Genomic DNA, 25656 nt, shown 5'->3' with positions numbered 1-25656 from the left:
AAATTGTCATCATAAATCTATCACAAATTTCTATCATAAAATTTTGTCACAAATTATGATGAATTTTGTTCTGAATATCATTTACTATTCGTGATGGAATTTATGATAGAAATTTCTATCACAAATTTTTTTTGTGACTACATTTTCAATGATGGATTTTTTCATCACAAAATCAATCATAAAAATTATTTGTGATGAATTTTTAGGCCAACAAAATGTGACGGATCTTATCCGCAAATGTGATTGATGTCAAAGGTATACTAATATTCAACAACAACCTGCAAGTCAACTGACCCCAATCTTGGCATCATAATCATTCGCTCAATGGGGTGTCGATATTCTTGGTCCATTCTCAAAGATGACTGGGTAATAAAAATTCATTATCATTGCAATTGATTACTTCACCAAATGAGTAGAAGCAGAATCATCCAAAGAAAATTAGAGATTTCCTTTGAAAATCAATTATAGGTTGTTTCGGGCTACCGCAAGCTATAGTCACAAATAATAGATGACAATTTGACAATCTTAGATTCAAAAAATTTTATATGGAGCTCTATATTACTTATAAACTAACCTCGATTAGACATTCTGGATTAAACAGAGAAGCTAAAGTGACAAATAGAACTATTCTACAGGGCCTTAAAATAAGGTTGAGCAAGGCTAAAGGGCTATGGGTGGATGAATTTTATAGCATCCCATGGGCCTATTGAACCACTCATTGGATTCCAATTGGGAAGACTCTATTTAACTTAGCATTTGGAACTGAGGTTATGATCTTGATTGAAATTGATTCACCTACAACAAAAATTGAACATTATGATAAATCAAGCAACTCAGATCATCGACGTTGCCGACCTCGACCTAATTGAAGAAATATGAAGGCAAGCAAAGATGAGAATGGTATTGTATCAATGATAAGTAGCCCATTACTACAATACTTGGATTAAATCAAAATTTTTTCAACCAAGGGATCTTATCTTAAGATGGGCTGAAGTGTCAAAGCCAATCGAATTAGAAAAGTTATCTCCAAATTAGAAAAGTTTTTATAGAATTAAGGACGTAATTCGATCAAGAGCTTACAAAATTTAAAATCTTGATGGTTCGCAAATAACATGAACTTGCAACTTCAAGAACCTTCGGATGTATTATTAGTAAGTCTTTTTTTTTTGTATCAATTACTCAAAGTGCTTTTTAGCAAACTTATGTATAACTTTACCCAATAAAAAGTGATAATTAATTTGATTCACTATGGAACTCAAGAAGGTCTTCTAGTTATGGTCTATAATACTCGGCCATATGCCAATTAATTTGGTTGGCTGATATCCGACCACAGTAAGAAAATATACATGTATATATACACAATGGTCGATTAATACTCGACTAAATTGGTTGGCTAGGATCCTGCCGTGAAAGGGTTACAACTGTGAGATAACATCTAAGTATGGATAAGGTCAATTGAAACCCAACCACACACACACACACATAAAAAAAAAACTCAACTGCATATAATATTAAAATTTTTCTGACTACAAAGTATGCTAACAGAAAGAAGTACAAATCCGATCTTGATACTTAAAATTTTGATGAAAAATTTCATTCTTGACATTTATTCGACTATGAGCTCAGAAGCTCCTCGGAGGAACAATAACTCTGACTCATTCAAAAATTTTGAGGTTAATGACTTCTTAAAATAGATGACAAATGAAAGTGAAAAGAAAATTTTTATTGCTGAAGAAAATTATTCTTACAAGCTCGAAATAATGTCGACAACAAAAAGGCAAAATAAGAACAACAAAGAAAAGAATATTAATCTAAGTTTGGACCTTAAAAGTAGCAAAGAAAGAAGGCTCAGCATTTGCCTCTGAAGAGGTATTTGGCCTAGCAGTAGTGGATGTTGGCTCCTCTTCAACTTTCTCTGCAGCTCTAACCTTGCTTAGATCAACCTCAAGATATAACTGGGCTACCCAAGCCTTATAGTCTTCAAAGCCCAACTAATATACTTCTGCTAATCCCTCAATGACCACCTCAGCAAAATCCTATGATTCCTTGAAGTCAACAATTGCTCGAGCAACAAAGTCGCAAACAACAACCTCAATAGTAGCTGCTCTTTCTTCGTTAGCTCTGGCAGCCTTTTCAGCAACAACTGGCTATCCCTCCGAGGTCATTAGTATTGGCTTACAAAGATCAAGCTCGGTGATAGTTTCTTGGAAGAAGTAGTCGCCTTCTTCTCTTTTGCCACTTGCGCTTCAAGTGCAACCGTCTCCTCCCATGCTATATCAAGCTTGGCCTTAAGCCAAGTAACCTTCTCTTTGTTCTTCCTCTCCCACTCCTCAACAATCTTAGGAGCTCTTTAGTGACTTCGGCCTGAACTTCAGCAGCCTAGCAATCTTGAGTGGCTGAGTTGGCCAAAATTGACCGGCCTCTCATGTGGAACAGTAATATCATGTGTTAGCTATGAAAGAATAGAAAAATATTTTTGAGTAAAACGATCAAGCATCAAAGAAAAAGAAAGAAAGGAGAAAAGAAAGTATGACCTCGAGAAGCAACGATAGCAAGAAGAAATAATCTCATCTAGAGGACCAACTTTTCTCTCCAACCAATTGACTGGTAGCAAAATTATTTTCATGATTAGCTCTCAATTGAGCTAATGGTTGTAGAGTCCGAAATCACTAGCTTGAACTCTCATTCTTGGAGCAATGAAACTTTTCTCAGACGAAGCCAAGGGAGGATGGTTGGCAGGATGTGAGGAGGGTTGTGGAGTCCCTCCTTAGATAGCGCCCAATGATTGATCGAAGGATGCAGTAAAAGATTCAACATCGATAAATGCTGGAGAGGTGGAAAAAGGGCTTAGGATGCACTTGGTTCTAAGGGTGCAAGTGCAACTGCTCTGATTAGTGCAGCCTCGATGATCGACTTTCATTGGGGTAGAGCTCGAAGCCCCAAACCTCAGGATAGGTAGTGAGTCATCCTCGATGGCGTTATCCTCTATTCTTGAGAACTAGATTCTACCAGCTGCTTCAAAGTCAAGGTCTCCTAAGAAGAATTTTCTCACAAAGATCCTGACCTCTTCCTTGCTACACTCTAATCATCTCAGTGGTAGGCTTTCTGACCGCAAAATTGAGCAAAAAAGTTAATAAAAAATATGAGAGAATAGTTATGATAATCGTAGAAGAACTAAAGTTATACCGAGGGAGTAAACTAGACTCAGTTTGGCATTACATAAATTTCGCTTAGTCAGTAACTGTTGCTGAGGCGGTACTTGAGCACTAAGCAAAATGTGAAAATCTTCCTCATCCTCATGAGGACCTGAGGATTCTAATTTGAGGAATGACTGGGCTCACCCAGACCTAGCTAAAGCCCTAGGGGTGGTCGATTGAGATGAAGAAAAATTGATTCTTTCGCCCATGAATTGAAGAAGGGAGCTTGGTAATGCATTATTGGTGGTGAATACGAGGGCTCGAAAAAAAGATGGCCTCAACCTAACGTAGAGGATATCATAAAGAAAATAAAAGAGCAAAGTATCCGAATGGAATTCGAAGTGACTTGAGTGAGGATGATTCGATAAAAATCAAAAATATTACATATAAATGGATGAAGAGAAAAATGGAGGTCAGATCATAGAAACTCTTTGTAAATGCTGATGTGTCCCTCTAGACCAAAAGTCACTCGATTTTTTGGACTCAGGACTAAAAGCTGCTACTGACTTGAAATGTGAAATTGATTCTGCAATCTCTCCAAATCAGCTTCTGTCAACATGCACCCTTTATTCCCTAGATTAGAGAAATGCTCGAAAATTATACTTTTCGATCTTCAAATCGAGGAATGCTCTGATGGGACAAAGAGCCTACTTCGGTTGAGGTGAGGTTTATCCCTGGGCCTCTTCTAGAGAAGTGGAGGCTGAGAGTTGTGGTCCCTTAGGTGACTCTCATCTCCAAACTCGTTTCTAGGGTTTGACATTAAAAAGAAAAGGGAGGAAGACAAGAAAATGAGAATGGAACAGAAAAACGAAGAAGATTTGAAGGAAACACAAAGAAAATATATAAGCAATAGAAAAAAAGAGAGAAGAAAGAAATATCCTTTGAAAGTTGCAAAAAATGGCCAGAAAAAATGAAGAAAAGCAAAGAATTGGAGGAAATAGAAGGGAGTAAAAATCCTCTTTCGGCTAAAGATCTGACTAGAGAAGAAAATCCCAAATGGAGTAAAGGGAAGCTATTATATATATGATATTTGGATGGTCTAGATTGACATGTTGATGTACTGCAAAAAGTCGATCTTGACATGCGGCATGCATCCACACCACAAAAAATTCATGACTCTTCATCGTACCCATCTTATGATGATGCTACGTGAGATGAATCCATGAGAGATACCTCAGAACCAATCTTATCCTGACATGTGGCATGTTGCAATCAACCCAAGAACGATCGCAAAGATCACTGAATCATTCAAAATAATTATGATATGTCACCTCACATCAATCATCATCCACTATAATAGTTATGAGACTTATGAAGTGATATCCCTTTTCCAAGATGGCAATAAATGTAGAATGGCATAAAAAATGACTCGTTAGGATCATACCAAAAACTAAGGTCGAAACCATAATTACAATACTCCCTTCACTTGAGATGATAAAACTATCTTAGGTCTGAGAGTGGGGGGCAATTTTTAAGGTATCTACTAGGCTTTTTGACCTCGGATGGTTCCCGCAAAGAGTTCTCAACAATAATCTGATAATCACCCCCAACTACGAAGGTCTTATGGGATTACACCGATAAGTTAAGTATATGCAAGTAGTTTGAAGCTACCTTATGCAACTAGCTATGAGAAACTTGAACCAACAAAAAACTTTGGTAACCTGCCAACTAGGAGCTCAAAATCCTACCGACCTACTAGCCACAATAATCATAACCAATAACTCGGGATACTAGAGGTCATGGATACAGTTACGATGCATGAAAGGCATATTAATTACTCAAAATTAACTGTCCATAGCTATATAATGGTAGGTGTATTGACCACCCACTAATATCTCGACCAATTCGGTAACTCTCATGTCTCAAGGATAAAGGAGTCTAAATTTACAAGTAATGGTAAAAGATAATCCTCCATATAAGAAGTAAAAGGGAGATTGGGAGTGAGTTTTTCTTACAGAAGGCAAACACAACCTTTTCCCTTCTTTCTTCATTGGTTTTTTCTTTTAACTATACTCTATGACCCAGCTAACTTAAGAATCGAAGGATCTTTCGTCGAATACTGTTTAGTAAGTAGATATTTTTGTAGGTGTCCCAGAGTGAGAGCACCACCTTCTCCATACTTGACCTATCTCCGGCTATATTTTCTATCAGAGTTTAGCAGCAACACCTATATAAATACTAATGTAGGCACAAATGCATGTTATTAGATATTCTCCTTTGCAATGACGAAATTCATTTTAAACAAAATTGCATGTACTACAATGCCCTTAGTGCCAAATTCTGAATACTAGCCATAGTTCCATGTTAAAAAACCCCTGAGGAAAACCACCAGCAATAGAAAGTCCAGCTATTACTTATGCCAAGAGTTTGAACCGATGGAGGGTCGGGTTTTTTTTATGATTATCAATGTCCATGTGCCAAAGCTAGCTCACTTTATATTTCATTATTGCCGTGCCAAAAAAAAGTTCTCACATGATGATCATCCTCATCAAATTTTGATGTCTACCCTTCAGTCACCACCTTCATGCACCGGGGATATAATTTAACTATCTTGTTTTCATTTCATAAATAGTAAAGCAAACTAGTATATATCCTGCATGGTTATGAAATATATATTTTTTCCCTTTTTGCAATTATATTAAAATATGATACTATGGCATAATAAAAATTATATATCATAATGTTTTTATGCTAATTGTGCTACAAGGTGTAATTTTTTAACAAAAATTAAATATTAAATGAAAAATAAGAAAGATACACATTGAAGAAAAAAGAAACCAATTCATCTGAAAAATTAAAGTTGGAAAGAAATAATGAATAAAAATAACAAAGAGATAGAGGAAAATAATACGACATATCTGAACCTTAATTCAATGTGAGAGAAGGATTGGATTTCATGCAATGAATCAGGACTCCGATACCGAAAGGATAAAACTCCTCGAACTTCAAATGGATCAACCATAACAATTAATAATTTCTTAATGACTTGGATATGGATTTGATCGGGCTTGCTCTCGAATATCAATATCCACATGTCGAGCGGAAAGCTTGGCCTTGTTTGGTACCCATGTGGATCAGCCATGTCTACGCTTGTGATCACTTGCAGGTAAGAAGTGCATAAAAATTATATATATTACATGCAGTTTGTTCATGGATAGCATCATTGTTTAGTCTTTACGGCTTATCTCATGGCGACTTCCGTGTTTATCCATCCGCAAGCCTGACAATTAACAAATCAGGCCAAAACCCATCAATGTCACGGTGCCCCCCAAAGTCTCGCGGCGCAGCCGGCCACCAAACATTTAAAATACTCCCCATCCTTCACTCAGAGGCCCATTCGCTCTCTCTCGCCCCGCCCACCTCCCATGGCTTTCTTTCGTTCGGTCTCTCGCTCTCTCCTCTGGAGGCACCCCAAGCCCCACGCCTCTCTCTGGCGATCGCTCTCCGGCGCTGCCCCCAAGGAGGAGAGGATCGACGCCGCAGGCTATCACGTCGCCGGCGGCCCATCCTTCATGCGGGGAGCCGTCTTCTGGGAGCCCAACCGGCCCCTCACCATCGAGGAGTTCCACATGCCCCGCCCCAAAGCCGGCGAGGTCCTCATCAAAACCAAAGGTCACGAATCCTTTTCTTTGAGCCTTGTTCTTGAATTCTTTTCCATGTTTATGCTGGAAACCTGTTAATCCTATCTCCTAATTTGTTGGATTCATCTGGGTTTTCAACTTGATAGCTGAACCACTTAATTGATTTCTATATTGGCTGTAAGTAGTTGGTCTGTCGTACCTTGCTTCAAGATCTGATCCATTGCTGGTTATCCTTTTAATTTCACCGTAGATAACAACATAAAGAAAGAATCTTGCTCCCTTTTGTTCGTCAAATGATAACAAATAGAGTTCCTTTTGAAGTAGAAGACTACCTTAGAACAGGCAATAACTTTCCAATAAAGCTAGGAACAAGCTATGGCTACCGGTACTGGTTTGAGTGGGATCTCGGATCTGGTGCTCTTTGTTTGGAGAATATGATAGCCACATCTTTGATGGGAAGAAAAGGTTGGAATATTCCATTTAGGGAGGAGGGGTCTCTGGATTTGTAATAATCATAGCCGGAATAGCTAGGAGTCAGTCTTGTCATTTTTCTAAAAAATTATGTTGTCTCTCTTTCTATTCCATCTTTCTATGATATACCAATCCTTTTACTGATTTTACTTTTCTCTTACAAAGTTTAACATTATAATAGGGTTATAATACAAGGGAAAGAAGAGACATCCCTTTTTCTTTTTCTCCTCTTTTTGTTCTTCTTCTCAAGCCTGTGTTACTAGCTTGTGCCGCCTGTGCCTGTGTTCTTTTCCCCCAAAGAGTTCCGGAGTTCCCTATTCACCAAGACCCAATCTGGGTTGTCTCATGTGGTAGGATACCAAAATCTCCCTCGAAAGGAATTTACCAGAATATTAGTTTCCATTCTTTAGCCACACACTACCTCACTAGGTACACATGCTCTAGAGGTTCCTTAAAATCATACTTGAGCAACTGCAGCAATCTCCATCATTGCAAAAATTCCTTCAAGCTTTTGTGAAATCCTTTTTGCTGATTCTAGAAAACCCTGGAGCTTTGTTGCACATTAGAGATGCTTAAGCAACACTTACGTTCCCTATCCATTGCTTAAAGATGGTCCCTGATTTGAACCTTCTTGTCCATTATGTCACTTCAAATATTGACTGGTGAAATCCAAGTGTCCTTTTTTAAATAATTATTTTACAAAACTTTCTTTGATGTTAGTTGAATTCCAACTTGAAACCTTTGTTAGCTTTGTATGACCCAATTAGAACATAATGGAATACTATTTTACATTATTTTGTAGCCCTACCCTTGCTTATTTGTATTTGTGCTTTGAACTTTAAAGGACAAAATGCATTTCCTTTAAGCATCCTTCCATGTTCATTTTAATTCAAGTATTGCATCCTTACAACCAATACATTGGCCTTTCTGTTTTGCCCCTCGTTACCAGTATTCTGTCTAGATAACTTTATAATTCTACCAACTTCTTGTCACCCACAATAATCCTTTTCTTTATCCCCATGACATGCTTCATCCCACTTAACTTTTGTTGTGTATCCTTATTTGGTGCTCAGTGCTCTTCATTCCATCAACTGCACACCACATTGTTCCCTATTAGAAAATTCTTCTCACCACAGGGCTTCTAAGGTTTCAAAACAAATCTTGTATGAAAACAATATTGAAATCAAGCAAAAATGATTATGCTGATGTTGCTTAGAAATAATATTCTCGCAATTATTAACAACCCTGAATTGTTCAATACATTTTTTTTCCCACTAGCCATATGATTCACCAAATTACAGTCAGTTATGGAGTCAATCTAGAGTTTTTTCAATTATTAATTAATTTTTCATTTTATTTGGGAATTACTTATGACTTCTTCAAGGAATATCCATGCCGATTTTATTTATTGTTTTTGGTGGTGGTAGTGTTGCTACTATTTATTATTCATTTACTCTTGCCTCTTTGATTCTTGTATTTATAATTTTTATCCATGCCAATAGCATTTTTAGCCTTTTCTGTTTTTTTCTTAATTTTTGATTTTTCCAAATTGTTTCAAGTTCTTGATGAACTCTCTGTGTTGTTATTTTCTGAATTCAAGATCCTTGCACCCAGCACCATGGTTCCTAATGCTGTTGTTACGATGCAATTATTGAATAAACTTATAAAACATCTCTGTCACTATTTATATCATTCAATTTCAGCCCTTCCACAATAATAGTTTCTTGGGTCCATGACTTCTATTTTATGTCTTTAAGTTTTAGATTCTCTTGCAGCCATTCTTTTACATGTAAACTGGCAATGGTAACAAAATCACAAATTTAACCTTCGACCTTTGGTGCTCCTTTTCAATATAATGGAGGGATGATTCTAGATTTATGATGACAATTGATTTTGAGTTGGTGTCAGTTTTAATTAGTTCTTTCCTTTTTTTCACTAAATTCACATTATGTCATCTTTGCCTATGTTGCTAAATTCACATTATGTAACCTTTGTCTATGTTGCATTAATGCGCCACAAGCATTTGAATTTTGTCCATAATTCCATTGTTTAGAATCTAAACTGGTTCCATTAACATTATCTTGTCAATAAACAACACATACTATTAGTATCCTTAACTGCAGCTCATTTATGAAAACCATATTCAGAAATCTTAAGACTTAAAGCTTGCCCTTGAAATAGTGTGAAAACAAAATAAAATTAAGTAGCCTGTTTATTATACAAATTTTATCGTACTTAGCTTTAGTTTATAAGAATAATATTATACATCTTCATATATGTTGTAGCAATGTGCTGTCATTTAATTTCTAATCATTTGATATTCTCTAAATACTTCTTTCTATTTCATGATACTTGGTCCTATAATCAACTGGTAAAGTAGGATCTGCAAATGCAGCTTGAGTAGTTGGAATAAGATTCATTTCTCATGTAGTCATACATTATTAAATTTGGCTTTGATGTTACCTGTCCCTCTAGGTGCATTCAAATTTCTTACTTCCTCTTCTTTGAAGTTCATTTGCATGCTAACAAAGTTCCAGTTGGCAGTAATTGCCTTTGGGAATTCTTTATCATGGTATATTTTATTCTTAGTATCCTGCTATAGAATTGTATTTTACCTTCAATATCCTTTGCAGCTTGTGGAGTCTGTCATTCTGATCTTCATGTCATGAAAGGTGAACTTCCCTTTTCAAGCCCTTGTGTTGTTGGTCATGAAATAACCGGAGAGGTTGTTGATCATGGTGCACACACGGATACTGGGGTTATAAAGAGGTAAATATACAAATAGGAAATTCTTGAACAATGATAACATTTGTTTTTCTAATTTTTAATATATTTCTGTATTTGAAACATTACTTGATAAAACATTTTTTCTAATTTTTAATATATTTCTGTATTTGAAACATTACTTGATAAAACATTTGAAGTAGTTTAAAAAATTTATCATGTCAGATGCAATTATTATCCAGCTTTGTTGGTATAAAATTTCAGGTTCCCTATTGGAAGTCATGTTGTTGGAGCATTTATAATGCCTTGTGGTAACTGCTGCTTCTGTGTGAAGGTAGATTTGTAGAGACATGATGTTTCTTTTTGGCTTTGCATATGTTGATTCATGAGTCATCAGGTTTGTACCCCTGAGTAGAATTTAACTTGATTCCACCAATAGGGTCAGGAAGATCTTTGTGAGGCTTTTTTTGCCTACAATCGTGCAAAGGGAACACTTTATGATGGTGAAACCCGACTATTTCTGCGCAGCAATGGTACTAGTTCATATTTAAGTTCAATATGTTCCATTGTTTATTGAGATTATTGCTGCTTTTGCTTTAAGTGAACAATTTACTATCTTCAAATTCTAATCTTGCTGTACTGACAATATTCTATATTTAGAGAAAGGCATGTTAAAGATTTGTCCATGAAGATGCCTCTGGAAGAGTTGGTAAAGTTAGTAAAGGTCAGGTTCTAGCGGCCTGGGTTTGAGTCCCACCATCACTGTACTGAAAGTAGGTGGGATTTTGCATCAGCCTCTCCAAAGTAACCCCCCCCCCCCCCCCCCACAAACCATCCACCCCCCCTCAAACAAATTTGTTGAAAGTTATGACCTGAGAGAGAGAGAGAGAGAGATCTTGAATTAGAGGGTCTCACATTCACCTTCCCCATAGAGAAGGGGAAGAGAGACTACCTCTAGTAATATTAAAGAAATAACCACTAACAAACTAAATTTTGATATGTAACTAGAAAGTTACAAGTGGCATACTCTAGAAAGAATTATAGGGAATGAAGAATTGTGGGGTCTTAAACTCAAAACATGGAATCCTTGTCTTTCTTTTTTGCGAGAGAAAAAAGGTGAGGGCTTCTATCTCATATGGTCATCCCTCAGAGAGTCTGGTTTGGCCGGTAATATATAATTCACAACTATGAAATGGACAAAATTGAGTAAGCATGTGCAGTCTGACCTCTCACTTTTTAGATTCTGTGTAATGCTTATCGGAAGGGAAACAAGAAAGAGGAAATGGATTATCAGTATGAAGAATGCATAGAATTACACAAAAAAAAAAGAAAAGAAGGCACCATTCAGAAATTGTAGTAACCTTTGACCTGAGAAGCACTATGGGAGCAGTTGTCATAAGCTCAAAAATGTGGCTAGAGCTGTCTTACTGCTGTCAGCTATAAAATATGTCCTCTTGTTTTTTGATGAAGGTTGTTAAATAAGAAACCTTGCACCTTTCTACTAGCTGTCAGTCTTCCCTTTTTAACTTTTTTTAGTATGATTGGAAATTATTTCATATGGTTCCCCAATTGTGGAGTTACACTTTCTCAATTCCATTGGGTGTTTGGTTGGGGGGAGTGGGGGGTCTGGAATCGGAATGGGTGACTCCCATTCCAACCGTTTGGTTGGGAGGAGTCCCATTCCGATTCCGATTCCAGGGTGGAATGGGAATGGCTCAATCCATATAGAACTCAATCCCTACTCTCCTCTATGGATTCAAATTTTCATTCAAATTCCGATTTCGATTCCGGTCACGAACCAAACGCTTCGGAGGATTTGGTCATTCTGATTCCGATTCCAAACCATTCTGATTTCCATTCCCATTCCGATTTCGGTTACAAACCAAACACCTCCTTAATGTTACTGCCCTATTATGGAAATATCCTTTACATTTTACTTAATTATTTTTTGTTGTATTACCTAGGAAAGCCGGTCTACATGTACAGCATGGGCGGACTTGCTGAATATTGTGTTGTGCCAGCTAATGCATTGGCTGTTCTTCCTAATTCACTGCCGTACACCGAATCAGCAATTCTAGGATGTGCAGTCTTCACCGCCTATGGTGCCATGAGACATGCAGCTGAAATGCGAGCTGGTGATTCAGTTGCTGTAATTGGAGTTGGTGGTGTTGGATCAAGGTGATGACCTACATTTGGATGTGATTGCCAGCTTCTCCATTTTATCCACTAGTTGTATGCTATACTTTGCAGTTGTACCCAAATCAGTGATATTCTGGTGGAAAATTGGGAATTTGCATTGATTTAGAATCACTAAAGTCCTTCAACCTTTAATTTGTCTGACTCCCTGCAATTCAAACTATAAACATATAAATGTGGATCAAGAAAAGTTCCTTTTCAGTTTTAAGTACTACATGATTTTGTATGATTTCATTCTTGTATTTGATGCTAACAATTTATCAATCCATGGTCTAGAAAAAAATTGTTTCTAGGTGACCTTTTTAATTTATTAACTGAGTGGCTGAATTTATTGGCTTTGCTACAAGTTATCAGTTGGAACCAGTTATGTAAGTATTACTTTCAAATGCTAGGAATAAGTAGAAGTATTCTTGTGAACATGCTGTCTGCTTAATCTATGAATATTGTGAATATTTCATTTCCTTTACATTATCACATGCGTAGTTTTGCATGTTTCCACAGATAACATGAATTGGTGACAATGTGTTTGCATGTTGTTTGCTTCTCTATCAAATATAAACTCTGTTCACTATGACCAGCGCATCTATAAATTTTGAAACTAAACAATTCTTCCTGAAGGAGAAGGTGACTGGTTGATACATCATGAAACATCTATAGCCATTGCATACACATTTATGCCTCCAGGGAGGGTTTTGTAGTGCCTGTATTGTTAAAGTATGCATTCCATAATAGGAATGAATAGTAAAGGGAAATCAAAATATCTTATATTAGATATTTACTATATGGCTTTTAAATTCTGACTATGATGTGATTATTCAAGTCTTTATGTGGTTATGCCTTCTCTTCCAGTAGGCTTTAATAGAAGTCCTTGCATATGAATTGCAAATTGTAGGATTCCTTATTGCATAATGTAGTAGAAATCTTAGTAGTTGGAAACTTCTGCTTAGGGTGGCTTACCAGCTTCGGAAACTCAAAACCCTGCTCCTACTTCCTTGTGGTGACCTTGTTCTATTTTTTTTCTTTGAGAGACTGTTTCCCGCACCCACTCCCGCGCCCGCACCCGCACTTGAATTCACTTCTGCACTCGCTCCCGCTTCCAGCAAGTAAGGTACAAATCAGCTTTTATATTTACTTCCTATGATGATTTGAATTCATGTATTGCACCGTTTTGATTTGATTATTTACACCAGTTGTTTGCAGATCGCAAAGGCATTTGGGGCTGCAGAGATTATTGCAGTTGATGTTCTAGATGAAAAACTTCAAAGTGCAAGAATGCTTGGAGCAACTCACACAGTAAATGCATTGAAAGAAGATGTTGTTGACAAGATCAAGGTAAATTTCTGAATATTTCGTTCTTAGCTTTTGTGGTTAAATATGAATGGATTCTGTCTCATAGTTGCAATGTTATGGATACATAGTTTAATGAGAAAACCATACAAGTTATGTGTTTGCTTTGTTCTTTGTTCTTTTGTCTTACAATTAGATTTATTTGTATTGATAATAGAAAATAATCGTGCTTTTGTTGGGCTGCATTCATTAGATATTTATAATGCTTTGAATTATCATCAAGCCACACATCGATTATGTCTTAGAGATGCTTGCTAGATGGAGTGATTAGTTAAAGACCTGTATTAAATTACAGTAAGATAGTCAAATCAACTTTCTGAGTTATATACTACATATAGATACGTTGATTATTATTCCTGTCAGGTGTTCACAGTGTAGCATATTATATGGCATAGTAGAAGTGCCAGACCTTAGTTTATCCTCCTTGAGCTTTGTTACTCCATTAAAAGACTTACAAAAAGAAGACACCAACATATTTGTTCCATAATATCTCCGTTCTTTAAAAAATGGGCTTATATTATTTTACAGCTTTTTTCTTTGATTCTTTTGATTATCTTTTCTGATGTAACACAAGCATATGAGAGAGCCACATCTATGATTGATCATGGTCCACATAAGCAAGTCACATGATGGAGATTTTTTCCGCATTTACCTACCTAGATAAATTAAGAAGTAGGGTCAAGTAACACATACAAACTCTCAAACTCCATGCCTTCTTTCTCTGTTTATTCTAGCTATCAATGAACTTGATAAGCTCTTTTGTCACTCATAGCATAGTTCTATTATCTTTTCCATTCTTTCTCCACTTAATTTTGTTGGATTAGACCATCAGCTGCTGTTCATTTGCATATAATATCTCTCTTCACTTCACCTTTCCATCTGCTTGAATCAATCATTTGCACAAGCTGTGTGAGTATATTCTTTTTCTACCTGGTCAAACATTTACAAATATGGTCAGATCTTCAGTAGCTTGTGCAACTCGTGTGCTTCTTTCTCTCTCTACCTAATATCAGTCCTTAATAATATCATTGGCTCCATGTATATAGTTCAGTCTTGCCACTTTATCCTAACTGTAAATATTGATCAGATTATCAATTGTGTGTGCTATTTTGATGCAAGTCCTTTCTTGCCACCTTTATCACCAGTGCCCACAATCCAATCATATGTTGATGTATGTATTTGTCCGCTTAGCCATTCATGCAATTGATACTCTAATAGTTAGACATAAATTGTATAACGATGCTAGTTTATTTTGTATTGCATATGCTTCTTTATATGTATAAATATGTATAAATTTAACCGATGCCTCCTCTCTCTCCTCTCTCTCTCGTTTATCAAACAAAGGACTGTAGATGAGGAGGAAGCTGTTATTTGCACAATCTGAGACTCAACGGGTTTCTTGGTTGTAAACTAGAATAGTCGTTTTGCTTCTTTGATGGTTTTCAGAAGAAGGATGTATTCTATTGGTGGCGCAGGAGTCATCTAACACAAGGTTCACCAAATCAGTATTGGGACTCATATTGATCGGTGATTGGCATGGTATGGGACGGGTCTGTATCGTGCTGTTCTAAGACGTACCTATTTTTTTTCACTAGTTGAGTCAGCAAATCATTTGTTAATTTCAATTTTTTGCCGATTTCGAATTGACATCAGTAAAAAAAAAAGAATAGGATTCTTCCGTTTCAAAATGAAACAGGGAACTCCCCATTAACAAGCTGAGAGGGCTTTTGAGCCCTTGCTCTCTCTCGGCTTCTCTCTCTCTCTTCCTCTCTCACCTTTTCTCTCACCCTCCATTTTGAATTGACGGAATGAACCATGCCGAGATTGAACTATGCCGATAATCGAGGGGTCTGGTACAGTACACCCCAAACTGGCTGGCTTGGCATGTTTTAGCAGACCTTGATTCAACATTTTTGGCTTACTTTTGGTCATAAATATGTAATACCAGGGTACTTTGTCTTTCAGATTGATACATAGCTGCCAGTGAGGGAAAACATATTCGGGAAGCGGTACACAAGGTGAAAGAGTGTAACAACTAATGAATAGAACATGCAATTTGTGTAATGGGAGATTTTCTTGTAAAAGTGAGAAACAAAAGGAAGTCATTTCCTAGTAAACTTGCAACTAAAGAAATTTCTGTAGGCATCTCATGCTTCCCTAAAGTTACCTGCACATTTCCCTTTCAATGCTTGTGATGCATGGGAGCATAGGAAATATGCTTCCCAACATATATATATATATATATATATATATATATATATATATATATATGAGTTGAAAATTTATGTCATCATAGATAACAAGCCTAATCTCATTAATTTAGATCAGTCATTTTGTTCATACTATGAAATTAATCCATATGCATGGCTGGTTCCTCTTATGCAGAAAATAATCATCAGTCACTTTTCATCACTGTCCGAGCCTTCTTTAGTTTTTTCTGTTTCTATACTCAAATTTGTATTCAGGATCCCCTTCTCACTAGAAACTGCATCCTTCAAATATAAAATAGGGACTTGGAACTCACTTGATGTGAGCCTTAAAGCCGAGAAACAATAATGTGTTTCCTGCTGTATGGTTGTGTAGTGAGGAAACAATAAAATTTCCAATCAGAAGATATAGAAATTGGGTCATCTTTTCCAAGTTTGCTAAATGCCTGTAAACCTTTTGATGCAACAATATAGTTTCTATGAAGTAGCTGATTTATAAACTCTCATGCTTGACCCATGAACCTCTGTAGGATGCTTGGTTTTCAAGAGAACTAGCTGTATTATCAAGATTTGTTGAAACAAGAGTGAGAAACAACCTATGTACGATGTTTAGGACGTAAGAATGATGAAAGAACCACCCTCTGGGTGTTATTTTATCACACAGTCTGAATCAGAAGGATTGATAATGGAAGCTAGGCTCTTTTTCTCTTCTTCTGTGTTTTTCCTTCATGCTTTTCTCCAGTTCCAGTAGATAGGTCCTTTATTGTTGACTGTGGTTTATGCAGTATAAAGTAATGGCATTTCAGAATATTTGCTGTACGGTTATGTTAGCTTTAAAATTTGATGTCGCACAATGGAGAAGTGAAACTTGTTAGGATTTTATAGAGCAAGTTACCAGGCCTATCATTTATGAGGGCATTGCCATTGTTTTCTGATTTAAGAGTGGACATGATAATGCTCCATGATGCCCATTCCCCACCTCCCCTGCTCCATCCCTTTCTTCTATTCTGGTGTTTCTAACTCTGCTACTCATTATGAAAGTTTTTTTATTGTTCCGTATGCTATTATAAATGAGCACATGGTCATCCCATTGACAATCCGCAAGGTTATTTCCACAAGCTAAGTAGCTTTAACTTGTCATGCTGTGTTAAGTGCACATTGTAGGATGTAGAAAATGAAGGTTTCTTTGTCATTGCTTGACAGCAATGATGTGGAGAATATTCTCCACTCCATAGTATATTTGTCGTTATTAGTTTAAAATTGTTTCTTTTTGGCTTTTCAGGTATCAAAACTTTTTTCAGTCCAAAAATGTTTTTTAAAAATTTATGATGAGTCGAGCTTTTTCTCACCATTTGCACCAAGTGTCTCCTTCAGATAATTGGACATGTGCTTGGTAGTGATATGATTAATGCTAATTCTTGATAGGAAATCACTGGAGGAATGGGAGTGGATGTGGCGGTAGAAGCACTGGGAAAACCATTAACATTTATGCAGTGCACTAAAAGTGTACGAGACGGAGGGAAAGCTGTTATGATAGGACTTGCTCCAACAAATGCTATGGGTGAAGTAGATATAACTCGTCTTGTTCGCAGACAGGTAAGTTGATGTTTACATATAACTAATCATCCAAAATCTTTTTGTTTTCTTTCTTTTTGCATGTAAATGCCAATTGAATTTGCAGTTTGCTATAACTTTATGCACCTACCAAAGTGATATGGTCAATGCAGTGCTTTTCCATATGACAAAGAATACAGAAACCGCATGGCATAACTTGTGAATAAAGATGGCTATATACCCTCAATGTTTTTCTACCCTTTCACAGGCTTTGGTGTGAAGCTTATATAAACTCTATTGTGAACAACTGAACGTTTTGTAGACTAGGACTTCACAAAGGAATGTGGTTGTAGCCTTCATGCGAAAGAAGGATATGCATTCCTTTGTGCCCGGCAACCGTTGGATCATCTGCTTCACAAAACTCAAAGCACTCCGAACTCCATGATTCATCCACCTGCGCAGATCTCAAAGTGAGCAGTGGATGATCCAATGGTTGCTGGGAAGGAAGGAGTATCCTTCTATCACGCAAAGGATACGACCATGATCCCTTCATAGGTAATTCCACAAGGCATATAGTGGATGGAATTTGAGGAAAATAACATCTTAACTTTATTAAAATCAAAAATGAAATGGCAATAGATCTCAATATTTTTCACATGTTTATAAGGAAAATAGCATCTCTAATTGATTAACATCATAAATGAAATGGCAACAGATCTCAATATTCTTTGCTTGTTTATGGAATTTGAGGAAAATAGCATCTTAACTTGATTAAGATCATAAATGAAATGGCAACAGATCTCAATATTCTTCACATGTTTAAAGAATTTTGATTTGTTGGTGCAGCCTTTATAATGAAATGGCTATCGGAATATGTACTGGTGGGTCCATCTCAACAATCTTCACATGTTTATGGAGTTTTGATTTGTTAGTGCAGTCTTTATAATAAAATAGCTATCACAATATGTACTGGCAAGTGGACAATTCTCAAACCCCTAGTTTGTAGGTGATACTGAAGCCAAATAATAAATAATGTTAGTAGGATGATAGGCCACATTGTATGTCATAGCCTTTCAAAAATAAGAAATGATATCAGAGTTTCAATTCAAATAGCCCTTGTAACTTCTTCTTAACATTCGAATGTGAATGAGATCATTACCATTGAATTTTGTTTTCCATATAAAGAAGAAAGCTGTTACTGTAAAGAGAAACATCGGGAATGAATCAAAAGAAAATGGGGAGAAATATGAGCGAACATGTCATAGCCATGTCCGCCATGCAAGAATTGTGTTGCTATCTATTCTGACTAAACTTCGCATATTGGACTTACGAGACTTGTACTCTTTCAACTAATAGGATACATCGATCTGATATTGCCTTCTCTACATTCTTTGAAACCTGAAATGGCGTGATGAAACCAAATAAAATGTTGATGTGGGTGACAAAGGCTAAGAATTGGCTATGTCTGGATTTTGAAAATTTCAGCGAAGAGAAAGACTTTTATACTGGACAAAAATCTTCTATGCTCCTAGACAAAGCCATGTGCCATCAAATGATCTTAAAATCAAGGTTTTAAGTTCTGGTGAGATAAGAGGCTTCTCGCCTGTCCAGTCCCGTTCCTGTGAGAAAATGAGATTGAGATGGTGTTGAGACTCTGAAACTCATCTATGTGGAGAGAAAAAGAGAAAAAAGAAATGAGGGAAGGGAAAGATGAAGGAAAAGAAAAATGAAAGAAAAAAAGAAGAAAAAGGAAAAAAGAAGAAAAAGGAAAGAAAGGAAGGGAGGCTACCAATTTAGGTTCGAACCTATAGGGTCATACACATAAGAGGTTGTAACTTAATCAGATGGTTAATCGATGATTGAAAATCATTCTAAGGTTAAACAATCAATGTGATTGATGTTTGACCTAATGCAAGTGTTGTAAGAGGATCGATTAGTAATTGGATTGCTAATTGGCTCAATCTGATTGAGCAATTGGGCTGAGATCAAGTCTAATTGAATTTGATTCAATTAAAATTAGTTTAGATTTAATTGGATTAAGTCTAATTAATTTATTGGATAAGCCAATTGCAAGGGAGAACAAGTCCCTGTTTGACTAGGACTTATATGCACCTAATTCCTAATTAAGTTAGGATTTAAATTAGAATTAAATATGATTTAATCTGATTTAATTAGACTTCTAGTTAGACTAGGATCACCATTAATTAGGTTGCAATTAATTTGGATTGGATTCAAAGTGTTTGACCTAATCTACATAAGAATCCTAGTTAGACTAGGACTCCATCTCTTCTCTTGCGCCACCTAAGAAATCTTAAGCCTATGCCCACTAATTAATTTTTAGATATTTTTCTATGATATCCATGTCCAAGGAATATTATCTCACACCACTTATTCTAGAGATTTGAATCAGATTTGATTTGATTCAATATGGAAAAAGATTTGGCTAATTATGGAAAGTGGTTTAGGTTTATCTTTTTTTGAAAGAGTCTCTCTTCACAAGGACTCTTCTCTCCTCTCTTGCGCCAACTTTTCTCAAGCTTATCCCTTCTTTTTGTCACCCCTTTTGTGGTTATTTTCATGCTCTCCATGAAATTTATGAGGGAGGGGGCGTCCAAGAGTTGGATGCCCAATAGACTCCTTGTTAGACTAGATTTTATGACCTAGTCTGCCATATATAAAGTTGCCGCCCCATATGAGATGAAATAGGCAGTCAAAAATCGATGAAAAATAGATAAAAAAATCAGAGGAGAAAGAGGATGGCATGGGTGGTTTGAGGTGCCAAGATCCTTGGAGAAGAGTCTTCAATCAAGAGACCAAAGGTTGATGTCTTGTAGAAACAAAAAGATAAGAGAAAAGATTGTTTTCTCTTATTCTTTTCTTTTCAGATTATTCTCTCTTTATTTTGTATTTTTTATGTGATAAAAATTTGAGAGAGAAAGAGGGAGGTGTGGTGGATCCATGCTCCAATGAGTTGGAGCATGGTGATCTAATTTTGGATATGATCTGATCATGTTCTATTGAGAGAAGAAGAAGAAAAGAAAAAAATGAATGAAAAGAAGGAAAGCAAGAAGAAAGGAAAGAGAAAGAAGAAGAAAAAGGAAAAAAAGAAAGATGTAAAGGAAAGGATAAGAAAAATAAAGAAGAAAGAGAAAAGAAAGAAAGAGATGGAAAATGGGAGGAAAGAAGGAAGAAAGAAAAGAAAGAACAAAAAAAAAAAGGAAAGGAAAGAAAAGAAAAAGGGGAGAGAGATAGAGAGGGTACCTATGGGACTCTCAATTGGTATTGCTGTTGGGATGAGGCAGGACAGTGGGGCATCCCATTTTATGGAGAAATCAGGACACCTTCATCTCACAAGATTTAAAATCTTGTTTAAAATCATTTGATTATTTGATTTTGTCAACCCATGTACATAAGATATGTGTCTTAATAGCTAGCAAAAATAAAATAAGATTCTATTTAAATTAAAGAGCACTTGGCTCCCAACTAACAACCTCTTATCACTAGGAATGCTGATAAATCTCACAGCATACACAAGCTAGAGGGATCAGAGTCAATGGTTTGTAGATGGTGGTCGCGAAAAGAATGGTGATAATTAGAAGTGGGAGTGAGGGACGTGGAATTGTTAGCCTAGGTTTGAAATAATGAAGGTTGGAACTGAGGATCCCTACCTATGTCCACAATATAACAGCCTACTGCAAGCTGTCGTAATAACGACGATGCCAGAGAAGGGTCAAAAAGCAGGAGAAAGAGGATAAGGTGATGGCTCACTTAAAAAAAGCATATTAAGAGAAGTATCAGTGCTAACAAAGTAATAATGGAGAGTGACACAGGAACAAAGGAGGCCAAATAACATAACAAGCATTCGCTAGTGCTTCAGCAGATAAGGTGACAAGAATGGAATTCTGTGTCTAAACCCTTAAAGACAGCTGCTGAGCTATTATAAAGCCTTACACAAATAAGAAGCAATAAGTTGCTATAGGCAATCAGACATATTGGTCTAAGTTGGACCCACTGTTGCCCACTTGTCAATAACTTAATCTTTTTGAAAAAGTCCTGAACTTAAGAATATCCAAAAAGACACAACAAAGCTTGGAAGAGAAAACAACATTAACCACTTGCACTCAAAAAAAATCTACTGGAGTATTTCCTCAGAAGATTAACAGGATTGAGATGACTTAAAACCATATACATCAAATGAAAGCACGCACGCGCACACACGCGCACACACACACACACAAAAAGAAAAAAAAAAAAGAAAAAAGAAAAAAAAACCCAGAATTGATACCATGGACAGTTAGACACACAGGGAAGCAAAAAGAACAGGCAAAAATAAATGAGCCTCTGCAATTAGTGATAAGTGCACAAATAAATCAACCTATTCTTGATTCAGCATCATGTATTGAAGTTGCAAAAGATGGTTCAATATCAGGCCCAATTTGAGCTGTTTAGATAGCTAATTACTTCAGCAATAGAAATGGCAAGCAATGAACACATCTAAAACATATTACCTTGGATAACCCAGAAGCATGTGCCTACATGTTCTGTCCAGGTATGCAAATTGCAAAATTATCTGTACCTAGCATCTACAAAAATTAGGTGTCTCAAAAGATAGCATCTACCAAAATAATCTGCCGCGAAAGATCCTGTTGGAATATGGGCTGCGTGCTGCCTTGCAGACCTTTCTATGGCAATTTATTAATTAAATATTGCCATGCATATGAGTTCTGGGTATATCAGATCTTTCCTGCTGAATGTGGGTTAACATTCATCTTCAACAGCCTCAGTTATTGCTTTATTCATATGCTGCTTTGGTCATATGCTACCTTTAGGCTTCTCTCTGACTTGTTTTCATTTTGTTTGCTAACATCCTGAGTGTGTTGCTTTAAATTGTACTTGATGTGGCCAGAAGTCTTGATGTATGACTAATTTTTAAAGAATTTTTGTCGTGATGAAACAACAATAATTCCTCTCATATATTTTTCAAACATGCAAAAGGTAATGGGATAATATAATTATTTTGTAGAGTTATCTGTTTTTTTGCGTTTGTGCATACCTCCACAGTACACACACATATATTTACATACATATACGTCCTTGAAAAGGAAGTTAATGATTTTAAAATACACACACATATATACATACATATATATTTAAAAAAAAAGAGTTAACAATTTTAAAATCAATGTTAGGCCATTCAAATCAAACCACTTAACATAATCTATGCCATAGAGAAATGCCTAGAAACCAAAAGTTATGACTTTAGGTGGTTTTTAACCTATCTATCAAGTTGATACAAAGATGAATGATATCAATTGTGCTACTGTTGTAAAATACATGATAGGGCAGATAAACCAAAAACCTACTTTATGAATCATGATCTACGCATCTTAAAGCATGGGTAGATTTAAATTCGCTAAATTTTGATGATTAGACCATAGTAAAATATAGTATTATACTATTAAAACTATCAATTTTGATATCAACTTATGATTAGGTTAAAGATTGTCAAAATGCATGAATGTTGGTTCAAAGAATATTTAATGGTACAAATCATATTTAGCATTTTGGATCTTGAATTTGAATGGTCCAACATTGGATTTGAATTATTAGATTCTTTTTAAAGGAGGTAACATAAAGTGCGTAGTCCAACTACATATACATATATATGCACTTTATAAAATACATATTGTTTATAAAATATGTACATGTGTACATATATGTATAGAATCGGATTACATGCTTTACATTAATTTGTTGAAAAAGGAGTTAACAATCAAAAATCAATGATGGGCCATCCAAATTTAAGATTTAAACCAATAAATATGGTCTATACTACACAAAATTACTAGAAATAGAATTTTATCTTGGTAGTCTAATCTAATCATCAAGTTGGTATAAAAATAAACAATTTTAATGGCATAATGCTTTATTTTACTATAATCTAATGATGAGTACTTAGTGAAAGTTGAATTTGCTCATGTTGTAAGATGTGTAGATTGTGATTAATCAAGTGAATTTTCAATTTATGTGCCGTATCATGTTTTTTATTTTAGTAGTACAATTGATACAATTTATTTTTGCACCAACATGATGCATATATAAAAGATCATCAAAATATATGAATTTGATTTCTAAGCATTTCTTTATAATATAGATCTTGTTCAATAGTTTGGATTTTCAATTTGGATGGGCCATCATTAATTTTGAGTCATTATATCTTTTAAAATGTGTGTGTACGAGTAAATTACAGAAATCCTTCTGAGATTTTTGTTTATTAAACTTACACCCAATAGTTTGTAAAATCTACACTTACACTTATATAAATTAATAGCATCAATCAAACTGTTTATGTAATATAAAAAGTTGAAAGTATCTCTGAGGACTCTCATATTTTTTAATCTTTTTAATGATGTTTCTCTCTCTAATCTCGAAACAAAGAAAGAGACGAATAGGAAGGGGATGCAAGTGGGCTGCGGACGAATGACTGGAAGTTTCCAACAGAGAGAGTGCCCTAGTCATCATTGCTAGCAACGAACTCCTAGAGGCAGTGGGTAGTGATCGAGCTATTAGCATGACCGATAAAGAGGAGGCTCTCGTAGCGTCGGGAGGAAAAATAGCAGAGCATGGAGGCCATTAGGGAGTTAGAGATGGAGGGGAGCTCGATGAGGATATTGTTGATAGAGGAGAAGATGTAGACCCGCCCTTGGGAGTCACCAACAACAAAGTACTTGCTGAGGCTATTGAGATCCTCATAGAGGAGGATGATAGTGGTAGAGGCAGAGGTTTCCATCGACGTAGTTTCGGCGAATTGGAGTTGCTTCGACCATCAGGTCTTATGCTTGATCACAATGAAGCTAGGGGTCTAGTCGCCATGCACCAATGGCTTGGGCGGCGGCTGTGTGATGAGGGGGGAAGAGTCTCTAGAATGGGAGGAAGGGGATGGTGGGATTGTAGGACGGAGCAGGCAAAGAGGGAGGACTTAAGGGCAGAGACGATCTTGGAGAGGGATCTGATGACGATGTCAAGGCAGTGGAGTTGGGCCTCTGGGCGGTCTAGGGAGGGTGGTGGTTTTTCAGCTGCTACGGTAAAGGAGAAGAGGGAGAGGAGGGGAGAAAGGTGTTGCCTTTGGCCGCCATGGATGGAGAGTGACAGAAGTCTACTACAAAGAAGATGAATGGATTCAAATGGAGAAAAGACTGGTTATTAAATTATGCAAGGTTATTATGGTCATTTTATAAATTTATTTAGACATGCCATTTAAATCCTATTTAAGTTTAACGATTTGACTAGTGGCATTGGTTAAAATATAGACTAAAAATAAATCTTAATGATGTAAGTCTAGCTTTTTCAAATTATCAGATGTAAGTATAATTTTTATCTAATCTCAGGAGAATTTTTATAATTTACTCTGTACGTATGTGTGATCTTGTATTTTTTTTATTGATCCATTTTATTCACCTAAATCTGATATATAATCATGATTTTTGGAGCAGATAAAGATAATTGGTTCATATGGGGCGAGAGCAAGACAAGATCTTCCCCACTTGGTGAAACTTGCAGAGACTGGCATTTTCAATCTCCAAAATACTGTATCAAGAAAATGCAAATTCGAGGAAGCAAATAGTGCATATGAGGATCTTAACCATGGGAAAATTGTTGGACGAGCGGTGGTTGAGCTGATGTAGTTGAAGATGTACGAGTAGTTTGGTTTTGGTATGAGATCATCTTCCACCTTGATGCTTATCTTAGTCACTGTTGTTATTTCTCATTGTTGTTTTGATGTGAATCACTGTCTTTTTTCATGTCAACAATAAAATTAATCAAAAGTGTAGTTCAAATGTTTTCTTTTGGTGTGTCAGTTGTATTATATATTTTCTCAAAATCCTCCATGCAGAAATCCAACAACTTGAGAAACCTAGGATTCTTACAACCGAACCCCGCGCCCCACCCCCATGTGCATCATATATTGCTCTCTCCTTTTGAATTCAGTTTCAAGCCTCCTATGTCCATGATATTCTTTCTTACAATATAGGAAGCATGTAATTCAATTGTTTAACGCACACACAAGAATGTTCTTGCATGAAATAGTTGCACGACTATGTTTCCTGCCGTGTGGGAAATAACTATTGTTTTTTTTTTTTGGTAAAATATTGGAAATAAATATTGTTGGGCTGGGGGTTCATACAAGAAGAGACCCATAACCACTTCGAAAGCTTGCTGACTATTTGTCCTCCCCAGCGCTTAGAGCTCATAGATGTCAGTCGTGAAATCTTGATACAGAGCCATTAAGTTTTGATACCAAATAATAAGGCTTTGCATGCTCTTGTACTACAAATATGAAGGAATGGGAAGACTAAAAAGGGAAAGCAAGGAGATGGA

The 25656-nt window shown here is 36.2% G+C and overlaps 1 protein-coding gene across 3 annotated transcripts; it reads left to right on the top strand.

The window, feature by feature from the left end:
- The first annotated feature begins 6512 nt into the window (after window positions 1-6512).
- Window positions 6513-25122, top strand: LOC105049779 (uncharacterized). 3 transcript variants are annotated; one of them, XM_073261514.1, is made up of 9 exons: window positions 6513-6809; window positions 9883-10018; window positions 10238-10307; window positions 10413-10506; window positions 11938-12151; window positions 13198-13272; window positions 13360-13501; window positions 17149-17319; window positions 24771-25122. In XM_073261514.1, exons 1-9 carry the CDS (start codon window positions 6563-6565, stop codon window positions 24960-24962), a joined length of 1341 nt encoding a protein of 446 aa, XP_073117615.1. In that variant the 5' UTR covers window positions 6513-6562; the 3' UTR covers window positions 24963-25122. The 3 variants fall into 3 exon arrangements, with proteins under 3 accessions (XP_073117615.1, XP_073117614.1, XP_010927829.1); XM_073261513.1 differs by having other exon boundaries at window positions 13117-13272; XM_010929527.4 differs by lacking the exon at window positions 13198-13272 and having other exon boundaries at window positions 6514-6809.
- The last annotated feature ends 534 nt before the right edge of the window (window positions 25123-25656 follow it).

Source organism: Elaeis guineensis, chromosome 8 (assembly GCF_000442705.2).
Source record: "Elaeis guineensis isolate ETL-2024a chromosome 8, EG11, whole genome shotgun sequence".
In the NCBI taxonomy this organism is placed as follows: Eukaryota; Viridiplantae; Streptophyta; class Magnoliopsida; order Arecales; family Arecaceae; genus Elaeis; species Elaeis guineensis.
Note: the sequence above shows the minus strand (reverse complement) of the source record. Positions and strands in the feature narration are given on the sequence as shown.

Bases quoted from the DNA above. Each gene is read 5' to 3' on its own strand.
- LOC105049779 (XM_073261513.1), top strand. From the start codon at position 6,563: ATGGCTTTCTTTCGTTCGGTCTCTCGCTCTCTCCTCTGGAGGCACCCC. The intron at 10,308-10,412 runs GTAGATTTGTAG...TTCCACCAATAG, and splicing joins ACTGCTGCTTCTGTGTGAAG to GGTCAGGAAGATCTTTGTGA. The intron at 12,152-13,116 runs GTGATGACCTAC...ACTTCTGCTTAG, and splicing joins GTTGGTGGTGTTGGATCAAG to GGTGGCTTACCAGCTTCGGA.